At 35.9% G+C, this 14,197-nt stretch overlaps 1 protein-coding gene across 1 annotated transcript in view; it reads left to right on the top strand.

Moving 5' to 3' along the window:
- RNF169 (ring finger protein 169) overlaps positions 1 to 14,197 on the top strand; it is a 76,524-nt gene that overhangs the window by 18,187 nt on the left and 44,140 nt on the right. Inside the window, exon 2 of the mRNA XM_019744406.3 lies at positions 9,660 to 9,733. Within this exon, the coding sequence (XP_019599965.2) occupies positions 9,660 to 9,733 (74 nt within the window). The remainder of the gene's footprint in view (positions 1 to 9,659; positions 9,734 to 14,197) is intronic.

Here is a 14,197-nt window from a genome sequence, read left to right as displayed (position 1 = left end):
CGTGTGGACTATTGTGAATGATGCTTTGCCTCATACCGTGCAGAAATTAAGTTCCATTGGAACACAGCCAATGAACACAGGGTTGTGGTGGATACAGAGAGGGTACAAGCACATGGTCTCGGTCTGCGTAGGTCTGCAGGCCTCCATCTCTGCAGCATTCCTACGCTCACATTTGCTTCTGTGACCTTTTATTGTGTGCCTCATTTTGCTTTGACTGTAGTGATCGAGTGTGGGCTGCCTAACTATGTCTTGTTGTTTGGGCCATTTCTGGATTCAACAAGGAACCTTATTTACTCTTGTTGAATTACCTGCTTTTGTAAATCCCACTGATCTCTATTCTTAGTTTGTGTTTCTCTAATGCAGGTGTTTTTGTCAGTTTAGGCTGCTATAACAAAATACCTTGGACTGGGTGGCTTATAAACAACAAAAATTTATGTCTCAGAGTCTTAGAGGCTGGGAAGTCAAAGGTCAAGATGCTGGTAGATTTGGTGTCTCATGAGGGCCCACTTCCTGGTTCAGGGACAGCCATCTTCTTGGTGGAAGGGGCAGGGAAGCTCTCTCGCGTGTCTTTTGTAAGGTGATAATCCCATACCCGAGGGCTTTGCCCTCATGACCTAATCATCTTTCCAAGACCCACCTCCAAATACCATCATATTGGGGGTTAGGTTTCAACATGAAGTTTGGGGGGACAGAAACATTCAATTTATAGCACCAGGGGTTGGTAAACTAGTTGGCAGGCCAGATCCAGCCTGCTGCTTCTTTTGTAAATAAGTTTTATTGGAACACAGCAGCCATACACATTCATATTGTCTGCGACTGTCTTCATGCTACAACAGCCAAGTTGAGCAGTTGTGAAGAGACCTTATGCTGAAAATATTTACTATCTGACCATGAGTCTATACAGCCTCAGACCGCCTAGGACTCCTCCTTCCTAGATCAAAGTACAAATCAAGTTAATTCTTTAAGCTAAGGGAGCAAGATGCAACTTGGAATTGGAATATTATTTTTATTAGCAGTTAATTTAATAAGTAAACACCTTCCAGTTGTCCCACTAATATACAGAAAAACACATCTGGCACTATTTTTTTTTCCATTGAATTCTTATATTTTCCTATAATTCTGAGAAATTCTATCCCTGTAAAATTTAAGTAGAATTTTTCTCTTTCCTTATAGGAAAATATCTAACATTTAATGAGTATCAGTTATAAGCTCAACACTACCAGGCATTACATTAAATCATGTCATTTAATCATAACCATTTGAGGAAGGTATTATTATCCTTTTGGAAAATGGGGAACCTGAGGGCTAGAGAAGTTGCAGCATGCACAGTGTCAACACTGGTAAGTGCTGGGGTGTGAGTGGTCTCCACAGCTCAGGGTCCCACTTAGAGAAGTTACCAGCCATACTCTTGTGGCTGGTAAAGTGCTGTATGTTAAGAAAAAATGTTTAACTGACCAACCAACCCAGACCAACATATTCCTGGGAGCGTTCCTGAAGTAGCTCCCTCACACTGAATGCAGAGAAGGTTCTGCCCAAATATGACACTGTAACCATATAAAATTAAAGAATACCCTATTCCCCAAGCCTGCTGGACAACTGAGGTTTTATTGTTTATCAATAGTCTTGCCATATTAATAAGATTACATATATTTGGTTGTATTATTGTTGCCAACAGAATAAAATTTAGATTCCTTAGCCTAATGAAGGTTTTCTAGAATCTGGCCCCAACCTACCTTTCTGGCCTATACTGCTCTCCTATATAAACTTTCTGCTGTAGCAGAACATATTTATTTACTATCCAGCCTCCACACTGAAAAACATTTTTTACATTGTGGCAAAAAACACATGGCATGGAACTTACCATCGTAACCTTTTAAGTGTGCAGTTCAGTAGCCTTATCACATTTTTGATCATGTTTTGTTGTTCATGTGAATTGCTCTTTCTTCATCATTTTACTTGTCTAAGTTTTACCAGAGAGACTCAGCTTCATCCCACCTCCTTAAAGCCTTGTCTCTCCTTTCCAGCTTTGTTCTCTTCCTCCTACAGACGGTTATGGCAACATCTGCTTGTAAGAGTCATTTAGCAATTGTTTATTTTGTGACATTGCATCTGTCATCATCTCTGTAGTTATTTAAATCTGTTTTAAAATTTTTTATGAATTTGTCTTACCTACTAAGCTATGTATAAATGCTTTGGGGAAAGGGTCTCATACTTTTGTGTATTTTCTCTTCCCACAACCCTCCCTTCTTCCCCACTGCTCATTCCCTCTTTAATTTCCTAATCTCTGGTAACTTTCCATTATTCGTGTACATTTATATGTGATAACTTGATGTATTATCACTATTATTTTATTTTTCTCCCTTTGTGACTTCTGCAATTATATCTGTTTCTTTTTCCATTCATTAATGTCATTTCTATGTTTGTTTTTTTCAAGTTTGAAATTGTAAGGCATATTTCAGTCTGGAAACTTGCATCTCATTTAACTTAACTGGTTTCCTATCTTGTTAAAGCAATGTCATGTTATTAAAAATCTTTCTATATAATTTTAATGGCAGAATAATAGTACATTGTGTGTACTAGCCATAATTAGCCTAACCATTCCCTCAATATTGGACATTTATTCTGTTTTTGTTTTATAATTATGAATAATGTTGCAATGAAAATATTTTTATATAAAAGTTTTTCTGTATTTTAGATTATTTTCTTCAGACTCCCGGAAATTAAGTTATTAGGTCAAAAGTTACAAACATTTTATGTCCTTGGTATTTTATGTGGGCTGTGACATTTTGATTTGATTAGTTTTTTGCCAAAGGATAGTATTAAAACATAAACAATGTTAAGTTAATGTAGTAGTAATCTGTGGTGGTAATTATGGTACTTAAGTAAGCAGCCTTAAAATTTGATACTAACATTTTATTAGCGTTTCACTTTTTCTCTATACTTCCTCTTCTTCCCAGGTAAATACTCTTTATGTTACCAGCTGTCAATTGTTACTGGTCTTGGGCAAGTGGGTAAATGAACAGCTGCATTAGTTTAAGACAGTTGGTACTTGGCTGTCATCTGCACTCAGAGAGTTAGAAGGACTAAAACAAAAAACTAGATAAAAGGGAGACCACTTTAGTTTGGTTTTAGAACTCAGTTGTGGTTCACTCCCCATGTTTCTACCTTCCTACTACTCTGGTATGCTTAATTTAACATTAAAATTTCTTCTTTTGCGTATTCCAATGACATAAGACAGGTAACCTGGAGAGTAATATGGATAATGGCCCCTTGTTTCCTGTGTATCTCTGCCCTTACATATGTTTTGCTACCTCTTGGTGTTCTATGCCCCACTTAGGTGTTTAGTTTATAACTTTGATGTTCTGTAGTTGTGTCACTCACGTATGTGTTTCTTTCCGTAGTAAGATTGTTTCTTTAGGACTTGGACCACATATGTCCTACCTTTATTATATGCTTTTCTTGACTTTCTCGAAGGAATAGTCTCTACTTCTTCCTCATTGCTCATTTTCTCTGTAGTAATGTCTTGTGGTTTCATGATGAGATTCTTGTCTTCTCCAGTGATTATGAAGAATGTAGATTTTGCTTCTGGCTATGATGGAACAGATTGAAGCAGACCAAAACTCCTGCTGAGAATAACTAGAAAAGCCTGATTTAAAAAAAAAAAAATCTATATGAAGGCATTGGTAAGTTGCCAAGGCAACCGGGACTTCAGACATTTGTGGATTCTTGGCAAAGGGAGAGTGCAGCTATTAAGAGGCAGAAAAACCAGCAGAGCTTTCTTCAGGGGGCTAGGGATATAAAAAATTGTAGTTCAGGGCTGCCAAGGCAACCAGAACTTGAGAGGCCAAGATACCCGAGAGAAGGGGGTGCGTCCCCCCTCCACCTGCTTTTCTTCTCTTGAGGCATTTGCTGATTCTTAATCTATGCAGGGTAAAAGGCTAACAGGTTTCACAAAAAGCTACTGAAAAGCAAAGCGCTTTTTAGCAGTTCTTCAGTGTTGAGGAGAAAAAAGTTCAGGACCCCCGAAGGAAGGCAAGCAGCCTTGGTAAACACCCTCAGTTGGACCATTGGAGGCCTACAAACTAGGGTAGAACTAGCTTTACAAGCTTTACAAAGACTGCAGCCAGCCCTGAATCAGCTCCTGATTGGATTGGGAGGCGATCTGCCCTCATTCTAACCGCTTGTCAGAGAACATGGTGAATCCTCTGTAGGAATATCATCCAGAATCTCTACAGTTTTCCATACACAATGAATGGCATTCTAACAAAAATTACCAGGTACCTGAAGAAATCAGACCAGGAATAAAAATCGGCAGTGTAGAAATAGATTCATGGTATCTAGTTATCTGATAATTTATTCAGTCAGTCTCTAATTGAAGGACATTTCCAGTCTTCAGTATTGAGTGATCTGCAGGGAATATTCTTGTTTATACATCTTTGTGCACATGTATGACACATCTTTAAGGTAAATGATGCCCTAGTTAACTCTTTCCTTTATCAAACTTTGGTCTTTGCCAGTCTGATACATAAAAGCGTTTTCGTTTAAAAGATTTTAATATCTTGAATTATGAGTGAAATTGAACAATTTTAATGTTTATAAGTCATCTGAATTTTTTTTTTTTAAATAAACTGCCTGTTCATGTCCTTTGCCAATTGTTTTATAGGATCAGGAAGCTTTATTTGTTTAATTATTAAAAAGATAATAAGACACAGTAAGAGCACAGGTCTTGGAGCTGGATTGCCTGGGTTTAAATCATAGGTCTTTCACTTATAGCAGTGCAGGCTTGGGCAAGTTAAATGCTCTGTGCCTCAGGTTCCTCATTTGTGAAATGGGGATAATAGTGTCTCCCCATTGAGGCATTATGAAGATTAAATGAGTTAATAAAGTGCTTAGAAATGGGCCTGGCATAATGTGCTACATAACTGCCAGCCATCATAATAGAAATTAGCCAGAGAGATTTTTGTATTTGCCCGAGGGCAAATAGCTAGTAAGTGGGAGTATTCAAAAAAGATCTAGGTCTTGGGACTCCAAGTCCAAAGCTGTGTTTCATTCTGCTGCACTGGTAAGAAGGATTAGAAATTCAAACATAGCCAGGTACCAAGGGACGATTACCTTCAGATTTAAGAGTTGTTAAGATAACATCTTTCCAGTACAGTTCAGTGAGGTCCTTTTTCTAATTTTGTATTGAGTGTGGATGCTTTGACAATGAATGGCACTTCATTCCTGAGAGTTTGGTACAATTAGCAAAATGCCTGTCTTGTAGTTTGTTTGTTTGCCTTTATTAATAAACAGTCACCTCGCCCCAGAGAAAAGCCTTTTTAGGAAGGATCTTTAAGGAAGTGTAGCTGCTCCTGCAGTTTACATCAGACTGAATGCAATACTCAGCTTAGATCACTGGCCACAGGTGTGAGTCATTCTTCAGGCATCACATCTTTAGAGAGTTTCTGTTGCTGTTAAACATAGTAGCAGTCAGTGGACAGACATCAAGAAAGTACTTCAACCATTGGATTTATTTACAAATATCAAGATATTCATCATCTCAATGACACCTGAAGAAGTTGCTAGCATTTCTTTTCTGTGAGGTGAAAGGCGAGTGGTTGTTTCTGTGCTACTGAAACACTTGAAAATTCCTGTAGAAAGTGGTGGAGGAATTGGTGGATTTGGGACTAACTCCTCTGGACTAAGGAATAAGGAATGTAGTGTTGCCTTTTCTGGTTCTTTTGGCATTAATTTTTAAAGAATTTATTTTTTAGAACAGTTTTAGTTTCACAACAAAATTGAGAGGAAGGTACAGTGACTTCCCTTATACTTCCTACCCCCACACATACGTAGCCCCCCCCCCCCCCCCCCCCCCCCCCCCGCTCCCCGCATTAGCAGTGTTGTTCACCAGAATGGTAAATTTGTTACCAAGGATAAACCTACAACGATATAATCACCCAAAGTCCATAGTTTACCTTAGGTTCCACTCGTGGTGTACATTCTATGGATTTAACAAGTGTATAGTGACATGTAATCATCATTATAACATTATACAGAGTATTTTCACTGCCCTAAGAATCCTCTATGCTCTACCTACACTCCTCCATCCCTGGCAACATTTAGTGAATGTAAACTGGTATTCCATCCCTACCCCTGCCCATTTCCTTTTACTCTTGAATAAGTCAAGGCGTAGTAAGATTTCAGTCAGGACGCAGAGTTCCACTTGGTCTTAGATATGAACTTTAAGATATCTTAATAAATATCCCAAAATGAACTTAGCTTTTCGTATAACACATGAATCAAAGCAGCTGAATCGTTATCTTTGTTTCTTAGAAATTGTTGCAAATCAGACTAAACCACAACTTTATCTCACTAACACCAGAGACAATTTTACAGTTATTAGATTCTACTGAATGCCACTCTCCTGGCTGAAATCATTACATTCATTTGATCCTCACGATAGTCTGGATAGGTATTATTCTGATTTTACAGAAGAAGAAGTTGAGATTGGCTTATCCAAGGCTCTGGAAGCTTTTAAGTTGGGGATTGAACTTTTAGCTTTCTATTATTTACACTGTATAACGAAGATGTTAAGCTCTTTGGACATTTTGTCCTAAATGTCAGCAAGAACCATTTTAGAGAAGCAGATTTTCCAACAGTAAGTACAAATTATCATTTCTACCGGGCTATCATTAAAATATTTTTGGTCCCTTGTGTTGGATAGTAGACTTATTTATAAGCCTGAATAAGGTTATGCTCCTCCTTCTGTTGCTCCCCAAGTACAAATAAAGATTTTGAATTTTTGTAGATGAGAAGAATCTTATACTTTGTACCAAAAGAAGCTATAATAGAATTTATTATTATATCTTGGTCTGAGGAAGGTCTTTCCAAACATGATACAAAATGCAGAAACCATAAAAAAGAAATGATTAATATAATTACATAAAAATAACCACTATAAGTAGTCAAGACAAATGATAAACTAGGAAAAGGATTGCTATTCAAGTGACATATGGCTAATTTTCCTTATATAGAGAGAGCTTTGACAAAGCAAGAAGAAAAAGTTAATTCAGTGGGAATAAAGGAAATTCATGTACCTTTCATGTCAAAGAAAATGTAAATTACTCAAACATAAAAAGTACTCAATTTTACTCATAAAATAACTATAATGTACATAAAATTTCACCTGTTACATTGGCAAAGCTAAAAAGTTTCAATACTCACTGTGTTGGAAAAGGTGTGAGGAAATGACACTTTGATTCATTGCTGGTGGGACTATAAATCAGTACAGGCTTTATGAAGGAAGAAGAGCCATTGGGGATTGTCTGCCAGAATTGCAACATGGTCTTTTACCCCAGCAATTCTGATTCCAACAATTTCATCTACGGATATACATGTAGGCATGCAAGGCCATTCCTTATAGCATTGTTTTAATAGTCTCTGGAGATTTAAACTCACCTTGGTATCTGTGTTTTGGTCCTCCTCTTTCTTCTTAGTATTAAATTGTCTTCTCTCTTTTTTTTCTTAGCCAGTTTTACTGGAGGTTGGTTAATCGGTCATTCCATAGTACCATGCCAAAAATGTTCGAATCAGTCAGGTTGTTAGTTTTAATCAGCAGAAATCTATTCTGGCAAATTTAAGCAGAAAAGGAATTTATTGAGAAACAGTATTGGATAAACCACAATAATCAGCCAAGTAGCTAGAAAACGTGACTTGGAAAATAGCTAGGATCCAAGTGCAAAGTCTGTATAATTCTTTGAAAATTTTTGAAACTTCTTTGTGACTTAGTGTATTTTTAATTGTTCTTTGTTTGCTTTAAGGAATATATATATTCTGTTCGTTGGGTGCATACATACATATAAATAAGATCAGGTTTGTTAATTTCATTCAATTTTTCTATATTTTTAATAACTTGGTCTGCCTGATCTAATTATGGTGTTACTTTTTCTTACTATTATTTTAGATTTATTAATTTCTCCTTATATTAGTTTTTGCTGTGATGTATGTTCACATAAGTTCATGATTATATCTTCTTGACTGGTTGCGTTTTTAATCATTATGTAATTTCTCTTTTTATTCTTATTAATGCTTTTCTCTTGGTTTTGCTGTGTACTAAGGTCTGTGGCCTTGAATAAGTCATTAATCTTTCATTTTTCTTATTGTAAAGTGTGTATAATACCTACCTTATAAAGTTTCTGTGACGTTTCACTGAGAAAATATGAAGTCTCTTACATGTAATAGGTTCAACATAAATGGATTCAAAGTATTTTTTTGCCTTAAGAGTTTTGCTTTTCCTTTTTCCCCTTTTAAAGCATCTAATTTGAAATACTATTTGCCTAGAGTTGGAAATGTGCCTAAAGAATATGATTAAAATAGTCATCAGGACTTTTTTTTTTCAGTGGGTGAAGGTAATGGAATTTTTTATCCCCCAAACCCAGGGTCTAACATTTGTTTTATACTTGGCAGATCTTTAAGCCACTGTTTTACGCATCTGGGTTAGGTGCAATATTTCTAAGTATCTTCCACATTTCTCAGGTGTACTAAATAAAAGTCTTTCTAAAATAGCTGAGACAACTGAAAAAGGACAAAAGTCAACTTTTTGAGGAGCCTACTTTTCTACAACAAATATTTATCAACCTCAATGGGGTGTAGAGTTATTAGTAAGTCAAAATAAATACTGTTTCAATCACTTAATATACATAGAGGTATATAGAGGTGTCATCTACATTTAAGGAGGTAGAAGTGTGTGTATTTTCCCTTCCTTTTTGATAGCATTTAGGACTTAACCTTTTATTCCTGTTCTTAACTTGGATTTTTATCATCTGTTTATATAACCAACATGTCCTGTTTACCTTCTGTGGGCCTGGATATCTTGGATTTAAAAATAGAGAGAAGGGGAAAAAAAACAATTTCAGCTGAGAAAACAGCATAAAAGACTTAAAAATATGATATGTATATTGTAACTAGATAGTCAAGGGCTGAGAGAGACTGTGCTTTAGAAAGCTAAGGTTATGCTCAAGACTCTGGAGAACCTTCAGTGACAGGTTGAAGAGTTTTGACTGTATTCTGTAGGCAGATCAAAACCACTGACGACTTTGAGGATAAAAAGATCAGGGTACATACTGAAAATATTTACGGGCTGTGTACAGGAACATCCTCTAATGGCAATGTTGAAAAGGAAATAGAAGAATACAGTACTATGAATAAAACTTCAGCTCATTTAATAAAAGGTTACTTGGTAACACTGAACTAAAAGCTTTAAATATAGTTTTTTCCTTGAGGGTCTTTTAATATGTTACTTTACCAGTGAGGCCCTTCCAGACCATTCCATAAAAAATAATCTCTTTCATCCTACATTTAATTTCTTCCATAGCACTTAGTAACGCCAGTTGTATTATATACATGCATTTATTTGATTATTTACTGTATGTTTCCGTTCACAAGACAGTAACCTTCATGAGAGCAAGGACTTTATTTGTTCAGTGCTTCTCCCCAGTGCTTAGAACTGTGCCTGGTTTACACCCTTTAACACGTATTTGTTAAATAAATTAATACATTTTCAAATTAAGATGACCACAATTTTTAATGTAGTTTATAATGTGTGGACAGCAATAGAACAAAGTGTTGGTTCCTTCCTAGAAAATCCTGTTAAAAAGTGTCGTCTTTTCTCTTTCTTCCAGAGTTTATATTCAGAACACCAATCAAATTAAGCAAGCCTGGGGAACTTCGTGAGGAATATGAAAGCCTGAGAAAGGTATAGTATACATATTATGATGCCATTCATTTTCTTAAAGTAAATTGAAATAATGACATCAAAGAAAGTTTGATTTACTTTGGGAGTTTGATTTACTTAGGGGTTTTTAAATTTACAAAGCAGAGCCTGTCTTTTTCCACACTACCTTCGATCAGCAGTTAGATTCTGTAGCTGTAATGGAAGTGGAGTAAAACTTAACTAAGAACCCCTTTGAATCTGTCCTTTCAAAGCTGAAAATTTAGCTCATAGTGCCTGTTACACTTCTGCTGCAGTAACTGGCCACCAAGAGTGATATTCTTGGCATTTAGGTGTTAGTTAAAAGCTAACATTTATTTAATAATAGCTTATATTATTTTTCCTTATCTTGCAAGGTTCTTCTAATTACATATAACTGGTATTATCTTTTTTTGCTTTCACTCTGTTAAGTACTCCAGAAGAACTGTAACTTAGGCAAGTAAGGTGTAGTGGATTATTATAATTTCCTAGAAAATGTTTACTGTTGGGAAAGCTTTTAGCTGTGTCCACGTTATCTTATTCTTGATGTTTTCAAGCTAATTGTCTAGGAATCACTTAGAGAATTAAGACTTCAAAAAGGCTGGTAGTAAGAAGTGTGTTACAAGATTCTTATCATCCTTCCCCAGCCCTCTTCCTGTAGCACCATCCCTTACCCACCTTCATAAATGATTAGATAATCATTCTACGTGTGGATATTTAATATTTTATAAAGGTAAGTAATCCACTTAATCTGAATCAGATATCTTCATAAAACAGAGGGGAAGCAATGACATTATTGTAGCATTTTATACTGAATGAAAAAATCAGTATTAACAAGGCCATGTTAATGAGAAAAGATAATAGAAAACTGCTTAATTACTATACATTCTTTGACCCTTTTTAAATGAGTGTCAAATGTTGACTTGGGTCCTCCTGCTCCTTTTATATTGGTATTGTGAGATTTTTGTTTGTTTGTTTGTTTTTTGAAAAACATTTACAAAGCTTTATTTCTATATTGTAAGAAATTCTTCTTAGGACCACATCAAAGGAACCACAGATTCCTCTTAAATGAAATTCCAGAATATGCTGATACTTAATTCTAATATACCTTTTCAGAACTTGGAGAGTATGGACATTTCAGAGCTCTCAGCTTAAAGATAAAGAGGAAACAAGGACTTAGAAGTAGAAAAATGAGGCAAAGCAGAAGGCATAGTAAGAGTAGAGGTTTTTATAAGCCTTGGGAGAGAACCTTGGGGAACTGTACTTTTGTTCCTCTTAGGAGGGAGGAACAGGAAGATGGTTTTAAAAGGGACTGATGATATAATGTTATTGAGTGAAGCTAGGACAATCTCATCCTGTATAAAATGGATTGGGTTTGCAAAACACTCACCTATATTATTTGGGTTAAATAAGTTACTTATAGGTCCCTCTCCCTTACAACCCAAGTACCCAAGTTAATCCTGCCTCCATTATACAACCTGGAAATTGGAAATTCAAGTCATAAAATCAGAAGTTACTAATATGGCACATCCATATGTTGGAATGCTATTTAGCAATGAAAAGGAATGAACCACTGATACATGGTACCACATGGATGAACCTCAAAAAGATGCTAAGTGAAAGAAGCCAGATACAAGAGATTACATATTGTATGATTCCATTTATAAACAATATCCAGAATAGGCAAATGTATAGAGACACACAGTAGATTAATGGTTGATTGGAGTAGGAGGTGGGAATGGGGATTAACAGTAAATGGGTATGAGTGATTTTATTATAGTCGTGAAGATTTCTGAAAACTGATTTAAGGTGTGTCCCACAACTTAGTAAATTTACTAAAAATCGTTAAATTATAATTCATCCATTGAAATGTATGATAAAATACACCTCGATAAAGTTGTAAAAAATATTAAAAGACACTAGACATTTGTATGGAGAACTTCATAGAGAAAAGGATGTCTCTCAGAATGCACATTTTCTGAAATAAAACAAAGTAAATATATAATTATCTGGATGAATCTTTAGGGGAGGAAGGTCTTTAAAAGTTGCTACTGAGCAAGGGATGGTAAGTGGAAATCAACTGTACAGAACTCATCATTACTAATTTGATGTGTAACATACTACTAATATACTTTTTGTTTAGTATACTTTTATTATTTTGTATAAGTGGCAGTACAAATCTTTATAAAGGCTATAAAAAGTTAGTAGTAAATTTTATTCCCCTAATTCTAGTTCTTTTAAAAGATGTTTACTTAATAATCATAATTATCTAACCTGTGGGGTAGTGTTATGCTTACTGGGATTACTATGAGTTTCTACATTTTGATTCTATGAATAGGTTTATATTTCTAAATATGTTTAAAATTTTCTTCTTGCCAGGTGTTATGGTTGTCTTTTATAAATAAGAAAAAAATAACATAGGAAATGCAGAACAAAATACGAAAATTCTTATTTCCCATTCTCTTCTTCAGAGGTAACTGGTATCAACAGTTTGGTGTATAGCTTAGATCTTTTATCTACTTACACTCTCTCTCACACACACACACACACACACACACACACACACACACACACAGAGTTTAGTCTTTCTCAGTATAAATGAGATCATGGTGTGCATTCATTTATTCATCATGTCCCTACTGTGTGCCAGGTAGCGGGGATACGGTGCTGAAGAAGACACCCAAGGTCCTTGCCCTCGGGGAGATTCCATTCTAGTAGGGAAGACAGACAATAAATAAACAAACACATATTTAATATATATTAATAAAGCAGGAGAAGGCGTTTAGGAGAATGGAGGGAAACTTGAGGAGACACAAAAAGACTGTTTTATGTTTTAGATAGAATGATCAGGAAAGATCTCTCAGAGAAGGCAACATTTGAGTTGTGACCTAAAAGAAGTGAGGGAGCAAAGTAAAGGTATGAGGAAAGAGCATTCCAGGCAAAGGGAGCAGCAAATGCATATGCCCTGAGACAGAAACAAGTTCGGTCCGCTCAAGGAACAATGTGACTGGGGCTGAGTGCAAATGGTGGGTGGAAGGGTAGTGTGGGGATTTGGGAGGAGATGAGCTGGGAGAGGTAGAAGGGCCAGACCTACCCTTCTGGTCTAGTTGACCTAAAGGGTAAAAGAAGGCCTAGTTGACCTGGTAGGGAACCTAAATTCATTTAAGTGTGATAGGAAGCTAGTAATACTATCTGGCTTGTACTTTTAAAAGGTCTCCGGTTGCTGTGTGGGGAATAAACTGTAATGAGCCTAGGAGTTAGGAATTCTACAGAGGGTGCCAAAAAAATGTATATACATTTTAAGAAAGGAAAACTTATTAAAATTGTAATACTCAATATATACTGATAACAAAACATGAATACAAGTCATGTTCGACTTCTGCAATTACAAGAGGTGCTCAAAGTGCTTACCATCAGCGTCCAGACACTTCTGATTACGGTGAACTACTGCTTGAGCAATGTTGACCAAAGTGTCCACTTGTATACATTTTTTTGGCACCTCTGGTATTTACTGTGAGTAGTAGAAACTCCAAAATAATGACTGAAACAAATTAGCAGTTTTATTTTTCTCAAGTAATAACAAAAAAACAACAAGGAGGCAAGTAGTCTAGAGTTAATATGGCAGCAGCTCTGACATCAGGGATTCAGGCTACTTCGGTCTTTCTGTTTAGACATCTTCAAGAGTGCCTGTCTCACTGTGGTGTAAATTGGCTAATCCTCTAGAATCACATCTAGACAGAAGGCAGAAGAGCACATGTCAGCTAAATTGGGTCCTTTTAAAGGAATTTCTCCAAAGCGCCACCCAGTGACTTCACCTTTATTTTATAGTCCAGTGTCACAGACTTCCTTTAGGTGGCAGGGAGGCTGGGAAGCGTAGTGTTTTAGCTGGGTACATTAACTTCCAAATAAAATCACAGTTCTCTTATTGGAATGGAAATAAGACCGAGTTGGACACTTTTGGAGTAAGCAATGTGTTGGGTTTAACCAGGGTTAGGATTTTGCCAGAATATGTCAGATGGAGAAATGCAATAGACTTGAAGATGGATACAAACAAGTTGTTACAGTTTTGGACCATGGTTATTTAAGGAGGGAAGCGGTATTTATATGATAGACAGTGAAAGAGTCATATAGCCAATGGACTGGACATTTTGATGGTGATAAAGAATTGTAAAAGTAAGGCTACTAGCATACAAGTAAAGTTGGAAAGCTAGGAAGTGGTGGTCTAAATGTGAGAGGCTTAAAAGTGAGACTGGGAGGTAGTTTACCATGTTTCCCCAAAAATAAGACCTAGCTGGACAATCAGCTCTAATGTGTCTTTTGGAGCAAACATTAATATAAAACCCGGTATTTTATATTACATTATATTAATTATATTATATTATATTATATTATATTATATTATATTATATTATATTATATTATAAAGATCTGATCTTATAGTAAAATAAGACCAGGTCTTATATTAATTTT

This window comes from Rhinolophus sinicus, chromosome 14, assembly GCF_057876585.1.
Source record: "Rhinolophus sinicus isolate RSI-liver-muscle chromosome 14, RSI-T2T, whole genome shotgun sequence".
Taxonomy (NCBI): domain Eukaryota; kingdom Metazoa; phylum Chordata; class Mammalia; order Chiroptera; family Rhinolophidae; genus Rhinolophus; species Rhinolophus sinicus.
The sequence above is the reverse complement of the archived record's forward strand: the minus strand, read 5'-3'. Positions and strand labels throughout refer to the sequence as shown.